The 19,970-nt window shown below is 51.3% G+C and overlaps 1 protein-coding gene across 5 annotated transcripts; it reads left to right on the top strand.

Annotated features, from left to right (window-relative positions):
* The first annotated feature begins 7,016 nt into the window (after positions 1 to 7,016).
* TMEM109 (transmembrane protein 109) lies at positions 7,017 to 19,600 on the top strand. 5 transcript variants are annotated; one of them, XM_039860466.1, is made up of 5 exons: positions 14,790 to 15,012; positions 15,471 to 15,656; positions 16,322 to 16,566; positions 17,483 to 17,585; positions 18,056 to 19,600. In XM_039860466.1, the coding sequence occupies exons 1-5, from the start codon at positions 14,868 to 14,870 to the stop codon at positions 18,445 to 18,447; spliced, it is 1,071 nt and encodes a 356-aa protein (XP_039716400.1). In that variant the 5' UTR covers positions 14,790 to 14,867; the 3' UTR covers positions 18,448 to 19,600. The 5 variants fall into 5 exon arrangements, with proteins under 5 accessions (XP_039716404.1, XP_039716403.1, XP_039716402.1 ...); XM_039860470.1 differs by lacking the exons at positions 14,790 to 15,012; positions 15,471 to 15,656 and adding an exon at positions 7,017 to 7,579; XM_039860469.1 differs by lacking the exons at positions 14,790 to 15,012; positions 15,471 to 15,656 and adding an exon at positions 11,409 to 11,570.
* The last annotated feature ends 370 nt before the right edge of the window (positions 19,601 to 19,970 follow it).

Below are 19,970 nucleotides of genomic sequence, written 5' to 3'. Positions count from 1 at the left end.
AAAAAAAAAAAAAATAGAGACAACAGAGCCAGTAAGAAAGTGGGGGTCCTTCAGAAAGGCAGAGACCAGGCAGAGACCCCAATTTGGCAAACCCTTGTGAAGCCAGCTCCTCTTGGCAAAGAGAAAACATTCTCCTTGGGGTTCTAAGGAACTGGCTGGCATTGGTAAGATGTCCCCTCCTCCCAGGAGATTCAAGCTCGGGGACCAGCTGGCCTATTAGGGGCCCTGGCTGGGACCATACCTGGTCATCAGAGGAGCTCAGGAGATAGTCACCAGTGGCGTGGAGGCTGAGGCCTGTCACAGAGCTCTCATGGGCCCGAACAACCTGTACACAAGAGGCGTTCGGGACAGACCAAATCCTGATAGTGGCATCTGGGGAGGCAGAAAACACCAGCTCCTAAAAGGAAGGCAGAGTAGAATATCAGAGAGAGAAGAGGTGGACCCTAACAGTCTCAAAAAGAGACTGAGGATGGCCACAACCCCCACAATTGCTTCTCCTTCAGCCATGCCCTGCCTGAAACCATCTATCCACCCAGTGATGCCTAGATGGGCCAGTGCTAAATGATATTAAAATGGTAAATCAAAACAGTATTTGGCCTTGGAGAGGAGGCCTCGCCATCTAGTGGTAAAAAGGATAACTGCACCAGAGTGCAATTTCCCACGCCGTTTCCCGGGACCAGAGAGAAATGTGGCTAAAACAACTGAGGAACTGAATTTTTTATTTTAGTTCATTTAAATAACCACATGCGGCTATCGGCTACTGTCTGGGATGGTGCAGGTCTGAACAGTACTGGATCTGGAAGGGGCTGCAAGAGCATGTTCAGTCCATCCTACACTTAAAGATTCTTAGAAAAATTTGGATCAGGAAGAGAACTGTAGTGTCACCAACCAATTATTTTGGTTAGGACATTAAAAATTATAAAGTAACACCAACTACCATCTTGCATCGAAAGAGAAATATTAACACCTCTCAATAGTCCACATCAAGTCTTCACCCTTCGCCCTGGAGGCCCAAGGGAATACTTCCTCAGACCCAAGTCAAGATTTGTTGAGCTTTGTTTTCTGTAGTTTATACCCTTCTCCCAACATAAACTATTTCGATGACTACGCTTTTGTAAGCTACACATTTCCTCTTCTCCCTGGTCTGAGGCTCCTGCTTTAGGGGGTCCTGCACAGAGTGAAGAGCAACCCCACGACTCCAAACAAAGGCTCCCACATGTCCGCTCTGGAGTCAGAGCTCTTTCTCGGGCCCACCTCACTTCACCAAGACAGCAGGGGTAGGTGACTGGTTCTGGGACCCTAAACCACTGAGGAACCGGGCTCGGGAATGGGGACCAAGTGTGGCTATGAGAACACCTCACCTGGGAAGGGTGAAACACCACACTGGTGACTTTCTTGGTGTGGCCCTTGAGGGTGGCCAGGATCTGCTCAGAACTCTTGTCAAACACGACGACGTTTTTATCCGCCCCACCTGCATAGGACCCAAATGAGATCCAAAAATGAGTCAGGACCTTCCACGTCCCTTTGTGGAAGAACGAATTTTTGTCCCCAGGCCAAAGCAGGGAACAGGAGCATGCACCCTCCCCGCTGCCCTCCCAGCCTCAGCCTGCTGGGCCAGGCCAGCTCTCACCAGTGAGGATCTTGTTGGTGTCGGAGGGACAGAGGTCCAGGGCGAGGATCCCGGGAATGCTGGCACTGTGCAAGCCCTGTGCAGAGAAAGCCACACCGAACCCAGTCACGGCTAAATCAAGGCAGGCCGCAAAGCCACACAACCCGCCCCCTGCCATCCGCAGCCCAGGGGAACGAAAGTGACTTCTGTTCTTTATCCACTTGGCTTTCTGCCCAGGTGTGGTACCTCCCTCATTGCGTTACTGGGAAGGCCAGACTGGGCAGGAAAAGAAGCCCTGACCGCTCAGCAGCCACAGCAGAAACAGGGCCAGGGGCCTCAGACCGCTCTTCGCCCGCTCCTCCCCAGGCCAGGGACAGCACGGAGGGCTCCGTCTCTGAGTTTGCGGGGACCCAGCCACTCACCACGTGCGATGCCACCTGACGGTATTTGCTAAGCTCTTCTGGCTTCACCAGCTCCTCAGGCACAGTCTTCCCTCTCTGAGGAAAAGAAAAAGCCCCCCAAGGAAAGCGGCAGTGAATGTGGGAGTCGGCCTCCCCCTTTCCTCCTCAGGGGTCAACGGCCTCACCAGACCAGCTCTGTCCCTGGCTCTGGGAGAAGACTCACCTTCTTACGCTCCGTGGTCAGCACAGTGGCCTTATCTTGGAGCTGGGGAAGAGAGAGGGGAACAGATTCAATTTGAGACAAATTATCTTGCCAGGACAACAGTACGTTAGATGCTGGTCACATCTCTTTCACAAGTGTCACCAAAAATTTGTCATCTGCTGAAATCTGCACTAAAGGCTTACGAGCATTATCTTTTTATTTTTACTCCAACCTTATGAGGTGGGTGTTGATGACCTTGTTTCACAGAGAAGGAAACCGAGCCTCAAAGAAGTGAAGTCACAGGCCCAAGATCACAGCAATGATCAGTGGCAGAGCCAACAGAACCAGGTCTACAGAGCTCCCAGACCAGGTCTATGCCACTAAGATGAAAGCTCGGATGCAGGGTGACACTCTGAATTGTTTGGAAAAGACACAAACTATCAAGTCCTACAAAGGGAGGATTCTGTGAGTGTGAGAGCACTGGGCCTAGGAGAGGGCCAGCTGTGCCTCTTGCGAGCTGTGCCCTTGAATCCGTATCAAAGATGCCTCATCCGTAAAATAAAAATGTTAACTCCTGGCCTATCTCCCTCAGAGGAAAAAAAAAAAAACATGAAAACGCGTAATGAAGTGTTTCAATACCTGCAAAGAACCCCGATAACAAGAACATCTATAAGCTGCACTTATGGGTAACTACAGTCTGTTAGAGTCCCGCGAGCCAATAAAGCAGGTGCTATCATTCTCGCTTTAGAAGGCCATGGACACAGAAGGGTCGGTTACGTCAGCCCAAAGTCAGGAAGCACACACGCGGTGACATCGAAATGCAAACCCAGGCAGCTGGTCTGAGTCTGTGCTCTGCACGCCTCCACCTTATCCCCTAATGGATGGCATTTTTATTCCTATGGGCTTCAAGGTAGATGTGAAAAGTGAGGGCCCAGCAGCATTCTCAGCGAATGAGAGCACGACCTACCTTCTGTATGATCTCGGGAGTCATTCCCACCAGTTCGCCCAAATCCATGGGCTCGCCTGCACCCTGAGAAGAAAGGTGACGGTGAGAGAGGCATGGGATGCCACAGACACCTGCAGAAGGAGAGCCACATGCGCCACCACACACAAATGGGCAGGTGGCTGCGGGGGCGGGGAATGTGGCGGGATAACACTCACCACAACACTTGGCTGTGAACTTGGCACAGCCTGGGGCACGATGAGACCAGCCTGCGGTTTCAGGGTAGCCAGAGCTGAGAGAGAAGACGATGTTAGAAATGGGATATGACAATGCAGGACCAGCCCAGAATGGGGGGATGTGTGGGGGAGGCTGCACCTTCTCTGGCAGCAGTGACTTCCTTGGTGAGACGGGCAATGACACGGCAGGCGGCGTCGTGCTGGTACAGCGCGTGGGACAGCTCTTGGCGGGTTGTCTGCAGCTGCTGGCGCAGAGTGAAGCTGTGCAGCATAACTGCATCCTGGGACAGAAACACCAGTTGAGGGGCTGGGAGGGGCTGGGAGGAGCAAGGAGCACCCGGCAGAAGGGTCAGTCCTTGAGAAGAGATCACTGCCACCAGCCCACGGTCTAGACCAAGAGCGGTGACTCAAGCAACATCCAAGTGGCCCTGAATGTGCTGGCAGCCACTCCCGAGCTCCCACCCCCACTTGATGCTGAGCCCAGAGACAGGACTGGGAGCCAGCTCTTTCTCACCCCCATCTTCACTAATTTATTGGCAAATCTCGCATGTCATGTATACCGTCTCACCAAAAGGGAATAATAATGCTGCTGCTATTTATTGACTGTCATTGTGTCAAGCACTGTGCCAGGCAGTCCCTCGAGATACATTCATTCATTATTCACTCATTCGCATTTTAGAACACCTACTATGTTCCCGGCATTGCTCTCGGAGCTGGGGATATACCAATGAATAAAACAAGTCCATGATGTCATGAAATTTATAATCTGATTTTATTCTAATTCTCTCAAAACCCTGAGAGACAGACACTAATCTGTCACACAGTCAGGAAAACCAGGACTCGAATCTGAGCAACCTGTCCAAGGTCTCATGGCAAGTGAACAGTGAAGCTAAGTGTGGAACTCAGATCTGTGGATTTCAATGACCAGGCCCCTCCTCCATGATCACCCTGCTCAAAAGAGAAAAGAATGCTCCATCCTTCCCACCCCCGAGGCCTAGTCCAGTGATCACTCCCTTCAGGTGGAGAAGACATCAGTTCTCTCCCAGGGACTCACCCACTCGTCCTGTAAGGCTTTCAGAATGGCCGGGATGCTGGTGGCTGAGGGAGGCTTGGGCCGGATTGGGTGAGCAACTGCCAAGAGAGGAAAAGCGGGTATGAAGAACCAAAGCCCAGGGGACTCTTCCCCGACTCTTCTCCCTTTAACCTGCATTAACAGAACACTGTCTCTTCCTCCTCCTCCCATGTGCTGGCGGCACCTCCCATCCCCTCAGGCCCCACCCCCTCAGGCTCAGTGCCAAGACTGAGTGGACTCTGGCCAGCCACTAGGCACCTTTGATGTCGATGAGCTGCTCTTCGGACAGAGGCTGGTTGTTGATGGGGTCTGTGCCATTCTCTGCAATATACTTTTCAATGAGCCGCCGCTCATAGACATGATTAGAGACAGGGGACACACATGGGTGCTCTGGCACTTCATTGGAGACTGTGGAGAAAAGGCAGGCAGTGAACTCAGGTGGTGAAAGGGACCTTGGGCCAAGGGGATGCCTCATCTGCTGCTGGCCCCAACGAGACCACACGTCCCCACACTCAACTAACTGGAATCAAGACATGACACAAAGCCAGTTTTGTACTGTCCCCAGAATGCTTTCCAGCTACATAACTAGTTTCTCTATCAATCTCCTGATAGTCAGAGAGCCAACGAATATATTACTGCACAACGACTACGTGCCAGGCACCTAGAGAGCAGTCAGTCATCCCTGCCTCTCTCATTTCTGAGCAAAGATGCCCAAGCACCATTATACTCCAGGACATGAAGAGATACCTGAAGCCACTCAAATCTCAGTCTAGAACCTAGATGAATTATCAAAGAAACAACAAAGCAATGTGACAAGTGTTATAATAATACAAAACATTTAGTTGTTTACAAGTTGCCAAGCACAGCTGTAAATACTTTCCATACATTAACTCATCCTCACACGCATCCCCAAGGGAGGTATCATGTAGATGCCTCTCTCAGTAGTCTGTGCACCTCTTGAGGACAGAGACTGCAGCTGCCTGTGGCTTCCAGCACATTGCAGATGCCCAGCAGGCACTCGGTAAACATCTACCAGATGAGCAAATGAGAGGAAGGATGGTGCTGGATGGAAAAGAGCTTCCTCAGGATTAAAAGGAAACGACAAATGTGAAAATACTCTACAAACTGTGATTTCTTCATTGTGAAGGGTTCCTTTTCCTAGTCTTCACTGCTCTTCCTTCCTACCACCTTTTTTTTTTTTTGGATCTATGGAGAGGTTCTAAGAGTAAAGGGCTAGAGAGTTAGGAAGCAAACAGAGAAAGGGATGAGCCTGATGAAACAATGAGAATGGAAAACATCTGAAGGTCACAATAAAATACCAAAAGGAAAGACAGTACAAGCATGAAAAAAGCATGGATTCAGGGTCAGAGAACCTAGCTCCATCACCAAGCTCTACCACTGATCAGCTGTGCAGCTTTAGATTAGCCTTATACATCCTCGTCTGAAAAACCAGACCTTTATTTTGGCTGTGGCGAAGCCTTGTGAGGATAAAATGAGATCATAGGCTTGGAAGCGCACTGGAAAGCAATAAAGGCTTTATAAGCGTACGCTGTTTTATCAGTGATACAGAGTGAGGCTGGGAGTTAGAGACCTGGCTTCCAGCCCTGTCATTGCCTCTAACTCACTGCGGGACTTTCGCAAATTACAGGTCTGCCTACTGGAGCGGGACTTTAGATATTTTGCAGATGGGAAACCGAGGCCCGGAGCCTTGCGCCAAACAGATCTCAAAGCCAACCGGAGGCGGATCCTGTACAACCCTCCGGGTACCCCGATTCCTACATCAAGGCTGGTCTCCCTGCAACAGCTCTCTCTGTCCAGGCCTCAGCTCCCGCTGCGTAAACAAGGTGGCTGGCCTCAGTGATGCCTGCGACAATAAACTTGAGGCGTTACGTAAACTGGGAAATGCTGCACAAATGCATCCCACGCCGAGGAGGAGGACCCCCCATGCTGACAGGCCGCTGCCCTGCCTCCCGGAAGCCCAGTTTCACCTCCGTCCCTGCCCCAGCGCCGCAGCGGCCCGCAGACCCTCCCGCTGGGCTCTCCGGTCTCCTGCGACCCGCGATCGGCCACAGCCAATACTCACTCGAGCAGATCAGGGACATGGCGCCGTCGCTGCGCTTCGAGGGGCCACACACCGGGAATCGGGATCAGCTTCTGAGCTGCCGCGGGCCACTTCCGGTTCCCCGCTGCTTCCGGGACGCTCCGCGGCGAGCGGGGAGCTGTCCCGCCGAGCGATGCTCGCGTAGCCCTTCACGTGGGACTGCGGCGGGTCGCGCGCCTCAGCCTCCTGTACCTAACGGAAACGGCCCTTTCCCAGAATGCAACCTGGCAGGAAAGGGCCCGCCAGGGAACACTCGACCGTTTCCGGACCGACTCGGCTCCTTCCGTAAAGCGCTCTCGGGAACTAGGGAAACGAGATCCCGAACTACATTTCCCACAATGCAGTGGGAATTTTAAAGCCAATGCAGTGGGAATTTTAAAGCCAATGCAGTGGGAATTTTAAAGCCAATGCAATTCAGCAATACTTTCGAGATCGGAGCGCACTGGGCAATCGGACTGTAGTGCTGAAAACTTGGGGTGCGCGAGAATTTCCCAAAGAACTTGTTAAAATGCATATTCCTGGGTGTCTGCCTTAGAGAGTCTGCATTTTCAGTGCGTGCCCCACGTGATTCTGAGGTGTTTCTCGGACTACCCTTTGAGAGACACCGCTGGGTAACCCGGTGAAGAAAGCGCAGATACAAATGGGCTGAGAAACTTAACACTGACAAAGAAACCTTTCTGGTCACGCTTCTACTACCAATTTTCCCTGCTCTCTGGGGCAAGTCATCAGCTTCTCAGCTCCTTTCCTACATGACTTATAGGTTCCTTCCAACTCAGTTCGTGTAGGACTCTTTGTGGATATCGATAAGATAAGATACTCCCAGAAATCAGGTACAGAACACGTGGTGTAGGCTATAAGGGATCCAGACCAAGCAGCAGGACGGACAGGAGTGGTCAGTGAAGTCTTCGCTGAAGAGGTGCGAATGAGCTATATGCCAGGCGGGCACTATTCAGAAGAGGAGAACAGAGGAGGAATTGCACAAGCAAAGGCTTGGAGAGAAGAATAAATGTTGCAGGTATGAAGGGTAGTATGGCATAGTGGCAGAAAGCATGGACTCTGAAGTCAGTTTGCATGTGCTGTAATCCCAGCTCCACCCAGCTAGTAAGCTGTGAACTTCTCTGCCTTAATTTCCTCATCTGTAAAATGGGGACGTGATAACAAGGGTTGAACTAACTCATAGGGCTGTTGTGAGGAATATTTAAAAAGTATTTTGAACTAAGCCTGGAACATAGTAAATAGAATGTAAATATTCATGTTTGTTATCATTACCCTAAAGCCAAGCAAGATTGTCCAAACTGATATCTGCTCTCCCCTGCACCAGTAAAATAGCATCGTAACTGGTCTCACTTCCAGCCTTGCCTCCTAATCCACTTTCCACAGAACAGCCAGTGAGCTACTTTCAATGAAAAATTGATTCCCGCTGCTCTCCAGGCTTTTCATTCACTCAGCAAATATTGGGAGCTTCTTATTGATAACTTGGAGATATAAATGATGAACAAGAAAGACAAGATTTCTGCTTTCTTGGAGCTTACATTCTACTGTGGGGGTGGGGAGGGGAGGACCCATAGATACATAGACAGTCGACACACAAAAAAAAGAAAATTCTGGGGGAGAAAAAAATTCAGGAAAGTAGAATACTAAGAATAAAACAAATCAGAGTAAAGTAGATAGGAGGTTCTGTGGGTCGGAGGGATAGGCTACTTTAAGCAAGGTATTCAGGGAAGGCATCTCAGAGGAGGTGACATTTTTGTTGAGGTCTGAATAAGGGAGCGTTTTTGATAGAGGAAAGCTTTCCCACAAGTCCTGCACCATTTAGCCCATGCTGACCTCCACAGTCTCACCCCATTTTCTCTCCAGCCACACTGGCCTTTCGAGTCTTCAAACTTAGCCACTCTGGCTGGTTCCAGAACTTTTACCTGGGATGCTTTCCTCAACTCCCTTCCTTCTCCTTTTCTGTCACCCCTCCAAAGTCAACTTTAACCTCACCTTAAATGGCACTTCCTCTGGAGTCTTTTTTTGACCCCTAACTGAAGTTTAGTCCCCATAGCACCCTGTCATTGTGCTCTGAGCCATTCTGGTTAACTATAATCATTTAATTATTTACAAGGATGTGTTTGATGTCTGGAGTCTCCACTAGACTGTAAACTCTGTGATGGCAGGAACCATAGTTATTCCGGTCACTGGTGTTTCTCAGAGTCTAACACGGTGCCTGACACATAGCAGGAACTTTGTAATTGTTGATAGTTGAATGACAGGCTGCCTGACAGGTCAGGCATCTGAAGTACTTGGATGTGGTAGTAAATCAGATGGATGTGTCTAGGTGGGGCCTTGAACCAGAGGTGGTTAGACTTGAGTGGACTGGCAGCAGAACAGCAGATGAGATATGGAATGATAACCACATTTCCATAGGATTCCTCTAGAAGATACTGAATGAGTTGGAGGAGAACAGACTGTAGGGCGACACAGTAATTCATTTATTGGACATTTCTTTATTGAGGACCCACTGTGTGCCAGTCAGGCACTGTACTAGGCATTGGGAATAACACTGTTAAGCAAAAACAGGTGTCCCTACACTGGAGATCTTATGGCTGTGACAGAAGAATGGAGGGAAAAGGGAGTTCTTTCAAGGTTTTTGATTTCAAAAGCCAGCTCCTTGGTGACAGAAAAGATGTGGAGCGATTGATTTTGGAGTAAATATTACAGGTAAGAAATTAATCTCAGATTCCTCCCTACTCCCTCAATCTCAACCTTCCCACAGAGGGGGTAGATTCCCTAGGCCGTGGGGCGGAAGGGAGAGGGAAGGGGAAGAGATGTTTGCATAGCTGTTGATGGATCCCTGAGAAATGGTCTCTGTGCCCTGCTCCTCCAGGCCAAGGCTACTGCTGCTTGGAAAGCAAGCAGACGCTGGCTAATAACCCAAAAGAAGCTCCATTTCCCACGTAGATTTAGTGGCAAACTCTGTGACGGAGGAAAGAGTGAAAATAGAGAATATATAAACTGCACTCACTTTAACTGAGCTGCTAAAATTAGTAACATGAAGGCTGAGGCATGAGGAAGGACTCCGTACTTGTTCTAACTAGCCTGGGAACTTAAACTTTTTAAACTTTCCAGTGCTGCATCAGTGCCTGGATATACATCTGGACACACACCAGACCTCCAGAGCATCCTCTGATTACCCCTTGAAGGGACTCACGTATCCAGACCACTGATGTAACCAGAGCACCTGGCATCCATTATCCAGACTGCTTGACATCTGACTGATTACCGCCTTGGGCCAATCCTGGGGCTTAAGAATGCAGGACTGATAATTCTCAAGAATGTTCTTTTTACTCTAAGAACTAAACTTTCCTTTCTTTTGGAACACTTCTAGGGTTTTTGCCTGTGTTCCCAGTTTGCAAACTCTAAGACCATTGAATTAATCTTTATCATTTAGTTCTAGCAAAGCCTCCTGACCCTTTTTGAATTCATTTGACATGACAGAGGGTTAGGCAGGACAATGCAGCTCAAACACCTGACACCGAGGATTAGATGAATACCGCCAGCGGCACCCTCCTCCCCGTCCCCCCCTGTCCCTCCCCGCACCCCGGCCCCTCCACCCCGCCACCCACTGGCCCTATGTTAATTTTCCAAAAGGTTTGTACAACCTGAAAATCAAGGATGGGAAGAACCCTAAAAAGCTGTTCCTACCATTCAGATGAGAAAGAGAATTGAAAAGAAGTTAACTAGTCACAGAGAGGAAAAGTTACATTTCTTGCACAGCAAAGCCTGTGGCCTGAGATTGGTAGTCCTACAAATTAGAAACAGTCTCAGGAGCAAATGTAAAGTTGCAACTGTTAGAAAGGCTGGAAGGTGAGGCCCGAGAAGGCCCGAGCTTGCTGGGGAAGAAAGTGGCACGAAGAGATGAGGGTCCAGAGCAAGATAGATGCAAGATGCGCAAAAAAAAAAAAAAAACAACTGGAAGAGGTAACAGACTGGTTGCTACTGGAGCGCCTAGTCTGAGAAGGTAGAATTAGAAGGTCGATTCACGTGGGTGGGGTAAGCGGGGCGGAGGGGGTCTGTGTTAGACTGTTGGGTTTCAGGAACTGCTTTAACATCAAAGGAGAGCTTTCCTGTGGCCACCAATGTGATCAAAGCATTCGGACAGCAACTTGGATGTTTTTAAATAATGTTCATTCTTACTTCATTGAATCCCCACATTTACTGTTGAGTGGTATTTTTAGGACCTTATAGTACTTTCACAGTAAAGCGGAAAAGACTGAGGCTCAGTGACATGAAGCTACGTGCCTGGAATCACAAAGCAGGCAAAGGATCCCATTTCAAATCCCTGGTCGCTCCCCCTCGTTATGCTGCCCCTCCTGCCCACACTTTTTATTTATTTAGTTAGTAGAGTTGAGGTCTGGCAGTCAGTTCTTTTCCTTCCCTAAAACTGAATGAACGTTTTGGGAGCCATCCGCACAGTTCGGGTGTAGAATTGCTCTCAGGGGAGCGGATGCATTTCCCTAGCGTTGTGAGCCTCTAACTGTTTCTCGAACACCTTTTACCGTTATGCCTTTTGAGCGCGAAAAGTTTCTTCAAACAACAGGGGCTCTCGGGCGCCCCTCCGTCAGAACAATGCCCAGTACGGAGCTCAAGAACTACATTGCCCGAAATGCCGAGGGGCTAGAGAGGCGGATAGGCTTCGACCCCCAAATTCAAAGACCTAGTTTATCTACTCTACACCCAGATATGGTCACTTCTGTCCCCTTTCCCGCCAGAGACTTCCGTTCCCAGCTAGAACTTCCGATCCCACCCTTCTCCCTGTGGGAAAGGCTGGAAAACAAAAATTGAGAGGGCAGGGCGCATGCGCACACGGCACCGGGTTTGGGCCTGGAGGGAGCGGCCGGCACCAGGGCCCATCCCGCCTTGCGCGTGCGCAGACGATAAACCAGCGCCCCGGGACTGAGGCGCGGGTTTGGTGGCGCGTTTTAGCGAAGTCGCACGTGAACGGCAGGAGTGGCCGGAGCCCGGTGAGTGTGAGCGCAGACCGCGGCTCGGGGGCAGACCGGGGCGGGGAGGAGGCAGCCACAGCAGGCGGGGCCAAGGCGGAGCCGCAAGGCCCGGCCAGCACGACTGGGGAGGGGTCCAACGTCGCGCGGCCGGGAAGTCGACTAGGGACCCGGATCCACGTTGCTATGCAACAGGGGGCGTCGTAACTAGGCAACGGGAGGCACGCTTTTCCTGGGAGCAGAGGAATCCCAGCGCTGCTTCGATTCCCGCCGAGGCGCGGCGGCGGCGACCAGGCTGGGGGATGAGGCCAGCGCTTAGCACCTCGTCCCCGACCCCCCACCCCACGACCCAGCCTCCTGCGGCTTCGCTCCTAGCCCTTTGGGGTACCCCGAACCCATGGGCCGCTCCAGATCCCTTGCCAGGGACGCCACCCAGCAGGGCTTGGCAGGGGACGCGCTGTTCGAAATAGCGCATACCACTGACACCCTGTCTTGCCGAGGCTGGGCCCTCGGGAGGGCGCCGTCTAGCTGGGACGCTTCCCCTTTGCCTGTCGCCAAACAGTTGCCGGGCAGCAGCTGTCAAGGGTTTAACGGGGGCTGCCCGCACCTGCCCAGACACTGACTTCATTCCCCTTAGTGGCAGCTTTGCCCCGTCTAGAAGCTTCCTTTTAATGCAGCTGTCCTCGGGTGGCCGCTGCATATTTGGATCAACTTTAAAATAAGCCCCCTCTCCCAACTTCTCCATGGCTCTCCGTTGCTACCCTCACGGGTTCTTGGCGGGCTTCAGATATTCACTTAACAGACATGTAAGTTATCATTCTGTGCTAGGTGCTAGAGATTCCAAAAAAATTAGTTGTCAGTTCTGACCGGGAGGTGCTCAAAGTCTAATAGGGGAGGCAGGCATATAAACTGTTTAATTCTGCTACACTGTATTGAGTGGTATATTGGCAATTTGCGAACTGCAACATTTCTATAGGTGTTTACAATATACAAAGACCTTACAGAAACGTGTTAACTCCTTGCAATAACTCTAAACCCTGCTTAACCCCATTTTACGTTTGAGAAGATTATACAATAGGTACAAGGCTTCTAGTTTGTGGCAGAATTGAGCCTGGGATGAAAGTTGAGGGTCCTTTGTATACTGCTACACTTACAGGGCTTTGCCTAGAATAGCCTTCCCTGTGCTGCTGATTATGGTTATGCATCAGAAACCCCCGGGAGCTCTGCAAACAAAACCCTGAGCCCTCTCTGGGAGAGTATGAGAAAGCTGGTACCGGTTGGGGCAGACATCCTTGCTTTAAGAGGTCCACAGGTGGTTCTGATGAGAACCGCGGCTCCATTGGGGCCGCTCTGGGCAATTAGGGGGAAATGAGGGCCAGCAGAGGGCGCTAATGCCGCCCCTCGTGCGCACGCCACGTAGTGATTCTCAGAGAGAGGAAACTAACCAGAGGAAGGAGCCTTGACACAGGGGGTGTGTGGACCGCCCAACCCTGCCCTCTTGGCAAACCACGCCTAAACATATAGTGCCTCCTCCCTTCCATAGTTAAATGAAGCAGTTTCCCCAGCTCAGCCGGGTTCTCCTGGCCCTGCCTGAACCTTATTGCAGCTGCCTGAACAGCAATGGTAGGTCTAGTTCCAAGGTTTTACTGTCCTCATACCTCTTGGTACAAAACGATGACCTGTAAGCCCAGCAGGTAGGTCATCTCCTGGTGTGTGGTCTCGTCCTGGGAGTCTGGATGTCCTCTCACTTTGAGCTTGTTGATATTTGGGAGAACTTTAAGCACCTCGAGCGCAGGGACTGTGTCTTACTGAGGCCGAGTAGGGGTGTGGAACGAGCAAAGGGGCAAGATTTAGACTTTAGGAGTGAAGTGCCAGTTCTGCTGTGTGAACTTGAAGAAGTCACTTGACCTCTCTCAGCCATAGTTTTCTGAGTAAAATGTGTGTGGAGAGTAGCAATCCCTTATAAAGCTGTGGTAATAGTTAAATGAGATGGTGGAATAAGCACTTTGTAAATTATAAAGCAACACACACAATGTATATGTGTACACACACAGTTCGCTGTTGTTGAGTGCCTACTATTTGTGTGAAGCTAGGCACTGCAGGAGGTGAAGATGCCTGACATACTTCCCCTCGGAGCTCGAGACTGCTTCTGCTCATGACAGCCATGGCTTCTATTTTTAAAACGTTTTTGGACTGAAGTGAAGAGGCACAATGGTAGTGGGTCGGATTTTTGCTGCCTGGGATTAACCTGGAAGCAAAGAGAAGGAATCCTATTAACAACAATTTGAAGGAATGGACCAGCCAGTGATCTCAACTCTTATCTGCAAAGATTAGCTTTCCGGTGCACTTCGGAAGGTCAGCTGGCAAGGCAATACCAGCCTCGGTGTGGACGGTTTATTTCAAGGTCCCCCAGCTCCCCTTGGCTGGGACAGGTGACCACTTGAAAGTGGAGGCTGATGCAGAATGCAGCACGCAGCCATGGGGGAGCAGCTCTCGTCACCTTGACCTTCTAGAATGGAGGAGGTGACATCCGATCCCTCCTGGTGGAGGTCCTTGGATATAGAATCCAACCCAAGATAGCAACCTTGCTCTTTAAGTCTCCGGTGTGGTTATGACCCAGATAGTCAGGAACTGACCTGTGCTGTCCTCATATCCGACCACTGGCAGGCAGGAACCATCTGGTTCTTGATTTGTGCCAGAAAGAGTAGAAGGCTTCCCAGCCTGGGGTCGATCCCCATGAATTGCATGTTTTGCAGCCTTGCTTGATCCTACAGGTCTCAGGAGGGACTTAGAGCAGCTGTTTCCAGCCAGAAAGTGCCCCCAATGTGATATTTGATAAATAACCCTTACTTGGACCCTCCTCCTTCCCACTAAGCAAGAAAGGGAACATCCTCTCCTCCTCTCCCTCTCTCTCCCTCTCCTCCCTCTGCTCTCCTCCACTCTCTGTCCTCTCTTCCTCTCTCACTCTCATCTCACTCTCATCCCTCTCTCATCCTCTCCTCTTTCCTGCTCCTCTCACTCCTCTCCTCCTGCTCTCCTCTCCTCCTCTCCTCCCTCATCCTCTCATCCTCTCATCACTCTCTCCTCTCATCCTCTCCTCCCTCTCATCCTCTCTCCTCCTCTCTCACTCCTGTCCTCCCTCTCATCCTCTCACTCACTCTCCTCCCTCTCCTCCCTCTCCTCCCTCTCCTCCCTCTCCTCCCTCAGCTCCAGTTTCTGGCCAACTCTCTGAGTGCCCTGGTAACTGCAAAAACTTCGTGCACCTGGCTGCTCCCACCTCAGGGGCGTGGCTTAGCCTCTGATCATCAAGTCTGAATCATGGGACCTCCCTGGAGCTACAGGTTCATTTCTGAGCCTGGAAGAGAACAAGGGATTCGCTGGGGCCGCTTGACATTTCTCAAGCATGGTGGCAAAGAGAGGCTGGGATTGAAAACATTTTTCTTGGCTGATCCTATCTACTTCAGTGAGTCAGCGCTTTGTTGGGTCTTAACTTGCCTATAGCATAATGAAGCAGAAGCGATCAGAGCATGAAACACAATGTGATTAAGTGAATTGTCACCAGTAATGCCCGGAGATGATTGGTTGATGCCAACTTTAGTTTAGCTCATGAATGGTCTATTGTATGACTTTCTAAATCACTTCCAAGACTTAACGTTGGAGACGATACAGCAAGGTTGTGAGTGCGAGGGGGCTGATGTCAGACGCACCTGGATTCAAATCCTGGTTTTCCCACTTATTTCTCATTCTGCTTAGACTCAGTTTCTTCATCAGTCCAATGGGGGATAATAACAATACCTACCTGATGGGTTGTTATGAGGATTAAAGGAGATAGATGGCACGTGATTAGCTTTTTATTAATAATATCTTTCCTTAAAGGTTGTGCTTGACCCTTTACTGGTGAGTCGGGTCCTTCTGTTTCAGTGAGTCTCAACTTTGCACAGTGGAATGGCCTAGGGAGTTTTTCAGGTCTAAGCCTAGGCCACATCCGGAGAGTGACAGCAGAACCTCTGGGCTTGGGACGGCAGCATCAGTCTTTTGGGAAGCGCCCCGGTGATTCCAGCAAGCAGCCACAGTTGAGATTCACTGTATCACCTTCACTCCCAAAGAGTATGTGATTTGGGAGCGGAAGCTTGGGTTCAAATCCTGCCCTTTCTACTTAGCCCAGTGACTGTGGGCAAATGCTTAACTCCTATGTCTCAGTTTCTTCTCATCTGTACCAATGCTGGTGAGGAGGATAATACACCCACCTGCATGATTGTCCTGAAGAGCTAATGGCTCATGTGCAGTTACAGTCTCGCTTGAGCATGTAAACTGAGCTCTTTTCTTTACATTGTTATTCCTTGGTGATCCTATTTTTGTGTGCTATTTTTAAGTTTTTTTTTTTTTAATCGCTTTTCTTAAGTAGGTTATAACCTCTTTGGGGACAAAAGCCTTATAGTCTTTTTTTTTTTTTTTTTTATGCCCATATCACCTAAGACACAGAGACAGGCTTTCAGATTTCCAGAACTGGAGTAAGCCTTAGGAAGATCGGTTCATGCGCCTTAAGGCAACGAGTAACACTTGCTGGTTAATTAATATACAAACGGCAAAGAATGTGAAAGAGGAACCCGTGAATCAGATGGTTGTGCCCAGCTTAAGTTGGAAGTCCCAGGGCTGCCTTCTCAGCTAACAGGGGAGGGGTGGAGGAGGCTGCGAGGGCCGGTCACACCTGGTACAGTGAGTTTCTATGTCAGTCCTGGCTCTCCGCTCACCCTGTGCTTCTCTCCCTACAGACCTAGCCATGGCAGGCTCAGGCAGCAGTTCACCAGGGGGCAAACATCTGTGCAAAGTCATCCTGATGATCCTAGTGGCCCTCCTCGTCCTCCACTCAGCAGCGTCCCAGTCCGCTCGAGACTTCATGCATCCAGGCCAGCAGAAGAAGGAGGTCCCAGTCGACCTGTTGAACCACATAGGTCGATCTGTGCGGGAAACACTGGATTCCTGGATTGGGCCAGAGACCATGCACCTGGTTTCCGAGGTAAGGAAGGTGGCCCCTGTTATGACTGCACATACTGAGGACAGGTAAAGGAGGAGACGTTCGTGGCCACCCCATCTTGGCTCCACATTCTCCGTGTGCCATAATCCCTGGTGCAGAAAGCCCCAAATGTCACCAAATGAAGCCAGACAAGACCTGCCTCTGCACTCCCATTGTTTGACTCCTACCCTGGGGCCCTTGGCTCTACCTCTGCCTTTCCCTTGTACCTGTCCTTTCTTGCCAGAAAGGCTGAGAAATGACCTTTCTTTACAAATCCGTGTCACTGGGTAACTATGGAGTCTGATTTTGGTCTAAATTTGACCTAAAGTCTTAAATCAGCAACATGTCAAGACCTGACTCGTTCCTTCACCTGCAGAGGTGGGGCTGACTCAGGGGCTTAAGACAGGGCTGTCTCTTCTACCTAATGGCATCCTAAACATGGTGTCGCATAGGTAGTACTAAACGGCTGAGACGATCATTTATAAAATCAATAATATAGTAGAGTCGATTGACTCCTTTTTCATGAAGTATCCTAGCTCTTTACTTCTGTTACTTCACACACCTCCAGAATTCCCTGGGAGGCTAGGAGGACCCCAGTTTTACAGGGTGAATGCAACAGGGATTAGATGACTCCCCCTCCCACATACACCTACTACCACCAGCAAAGTACTCCAGAAAAACCAATTAAATTAGGGCCCAGATGTCCTGGGTTGCAGTTCAGGAAGGAGCAATGGCCTGCTGGCCATCTCTGTGGCCTGGAAGGCAGCCGCGGAAGGAACCCCTCAGCCAGGCCTGGATAGGCCAACCTCTGGCTGAGAAGCGGGTAGGGGGTATTCCTGCTGGGCCTGGGCAGTGGTGCTGAGGCTCGGGGGAGAGCGTCATTGATTATGCACTCATCTCAGCCCTGCTGTTTCCACAGACCTTGTCTCAGGTGATGTGGGCCATCTCCTCAGCCATCTCTGTGGCCTTCTTCGCTCTGTCTGGGATCGGGGCGCAGCTGCTGAATGCCTTGGGGCTAGATGGTGAGTGGCAGAGAACGCCTTAGACTGGCTACTGCTTAGCCTGTCATTTCCTATTTGTGGGAGTTTATCTTTTCAGAGTCTAGACTTTTCCCCCACCTAGTCAACACCCCTCCGCCCAGGTCTTCCCAGAGGCCAGCGTGAGAGCAGGCCAATAACTACCACCACCACCTACCAGGCATTTGCTTCATGTCAGAAGCATCACACTAAGCCCTAGTATTTCATTTAACTGTGACCCGCAGCCCAGAAAACTACTCCCATTTCATAGATGAAACAGGCTCACCCAAGGGAGTAATCTACCCATGGCAAATAAGAACTGGAGCTGAGAGTCAAGCTCATGTCTCTGTGACCCTGTGGGAAAGGATTTTTCCTTTGCAAATCGGTTTAACTCCTCCCCCATCTTTGGTTCTCCCCGCCCCCCCCATCCCCCTGCCACTCCAGGTTGGCCGATTCTGTGACTCTCCCCCTTTCAGGTGATCATCTCACTCAGGGCCTGAAGCTCAGCCCCAGCCAGGTCCAGACCTTCCTGCTGTGGGGAACGGCGGCCCTGGTCATCTATTGGATTCTGTCCCTGCTCCTCGGTTTGGTCTTGGCCTTGCTGGGGCGGATCCTGTGGGGCCTGAAGCTCGTCCTCTTCCTGGCTGGCTTCGTGGCACTGGTGAGGTCGGTGCCCGACCCTTCCATGCGGGCCTTGCTCCTCCTGGGCCTGCTGACCCTCTACGCCTTGTTGAGCCGGCTCACTGGCAGCCGGGCCTCGGGGGCCCAGCTGGAGGCCAAGGTGCGCGTGCTGGAGCGCCAGGTGGAAGAGATGCGCTGGCGGCAGAGGCGGGCGGCGAAGGGGCCCCGGAGCGTGGAGGAGGAGTGAGAAGGACGCCGGACGATGCCTTCGTACCAAAGAGCTGAGCTGCTTCTGGGTCGCTGGCCCTCCTGCCAGCCTCCTGTCCCTCTCCTACCCTGTCTCTGAACCCTCAGAACCTAATGTCTGCACCAGACCCCCCAGCTGAGAGGGAGGGAGACCATTCCCCCTGCTGGCCCTCTGTCTGGGGTCGCATCTCTTAACCCTTTCTTTGCTCCCAGCCATGGCAGCTTAGAGGAGCCTGTCCCCCAGCTGCTGCTTCTGCTCTCAGCGAACATCACTGCCATTTGCCTCCCCTGACTCTGCTACACCTTGCCTTCCTCGCTACACCTTGCCTTCCTCGCGAAGCTCTGGCTCTCCTGTCCTTCTCTCGCTCCTCTTTTGTCAAATCCCCAGCTCCCTTCCTGAGTGTCTCCTTCCAGCCCTGTGCTCCAACCGAACCATGCACCATCGTCCCTCAAGGCCCACTCCTCTCCCCATCATTGCCCAGCATGGGAAGAGGCGGGGCATATGGGACCTGCGGGGAAGGGAAGTGGGAAAGCTCCCCCATGGGGCTGGAGGCCAGATGTCCGTTAAGTCTGTTACAAGTGCCTTAATCCGAACAAGCGGGTCCTCTGCTTGCCCGCTGCTGTGCTGTACTGTGTGCACCGTGGCTGCTTTGTGTCAAGAAGAGAGCGGTACCTCTCTGGATCTCGATTCCCCTTCGGCCAAAGCAAAAGATGACTGCTTCGTAGGCTTGTGCTTGCAAGCAGGACCCTGCAGTGGCCTTGGCTGCCCCGTGGGGATTTCGGAGACCCCGAGAAGGAAAGACGACTCATCTCCTTGTCTGTGCAGCCCCGGGTGGGTCTCCATCTCTCTCTCTCTCCACTCACTGCCGCCAAGGAGTTGCTGATCCGGAGGGTCACAGAGGTGGCACCACAGCCCCTTCCCTTCACATGGTCTGTGGGGAGGAGGGGGAGTCTGCTGACCCCTCCACCAGGGCTCTGTGAGGCTGTGGTGGAGGCCAGTGTCCTCCCCCGCCAGGCCCAGCCCATGACGTGAAGAGCGAATAAGTGCCCAGTTCTTAGCTGTTAAGGTTCGATGTGCAGTCACCGCTGCAGTGATCTATATTTTTATCGGCGCTTGGTTGGTTTTAAATAAAGTGCACGCTATTTTATTATCTTGTTCCGTATAAAATGTATTTCCTCAAAGTCTGGATTGTTTGGATTTCTCCCTCTACAGCTGAACCCAATTCTATAGCGCCCCCAGCTTTCCTGATTTCTCCCAGCAGGGGCGGTGTGAAGCCGGCCGAAAGGGAAAGGGCGGGAGGAGAGGGGGCAGGAAGGAAGGCTGGTACCAGGTACCCTTCCTTCCAGGAGTGGGAGGAATGAAGAAGGCATGGCCCCCATTACTTCCAGGATCCAGCTGACACCCCCACAGCCACGTGCGAGTCTCAAAGCCTGCCCTCCCTGCTTCTCCCAGCAGACAGGTGTTTCTCAGCCCTGCAGGTAGATTGGATCTGTTTTGCAGAGGGGCCTGAGCGTGTTTTTTGG

This window comes from Pteropus medius, unplaced genomic scaffold, assembly GCF_902729225.1.
Source record: "Pteropus medius unplaced genomic scaffold, Ma_sr-lr_union100, whole genome shotgun sequence".
NCBI lineage: Eukaryota > Metazoa > Chordata > Mammalia > Chiroptera > Pteropodidae > Pteropus > Pteropus medius.
Note: the sequence above shows the minus strand (reverse complement) of the source record. Positions and strands in the feature narration are given on the sequence as shown.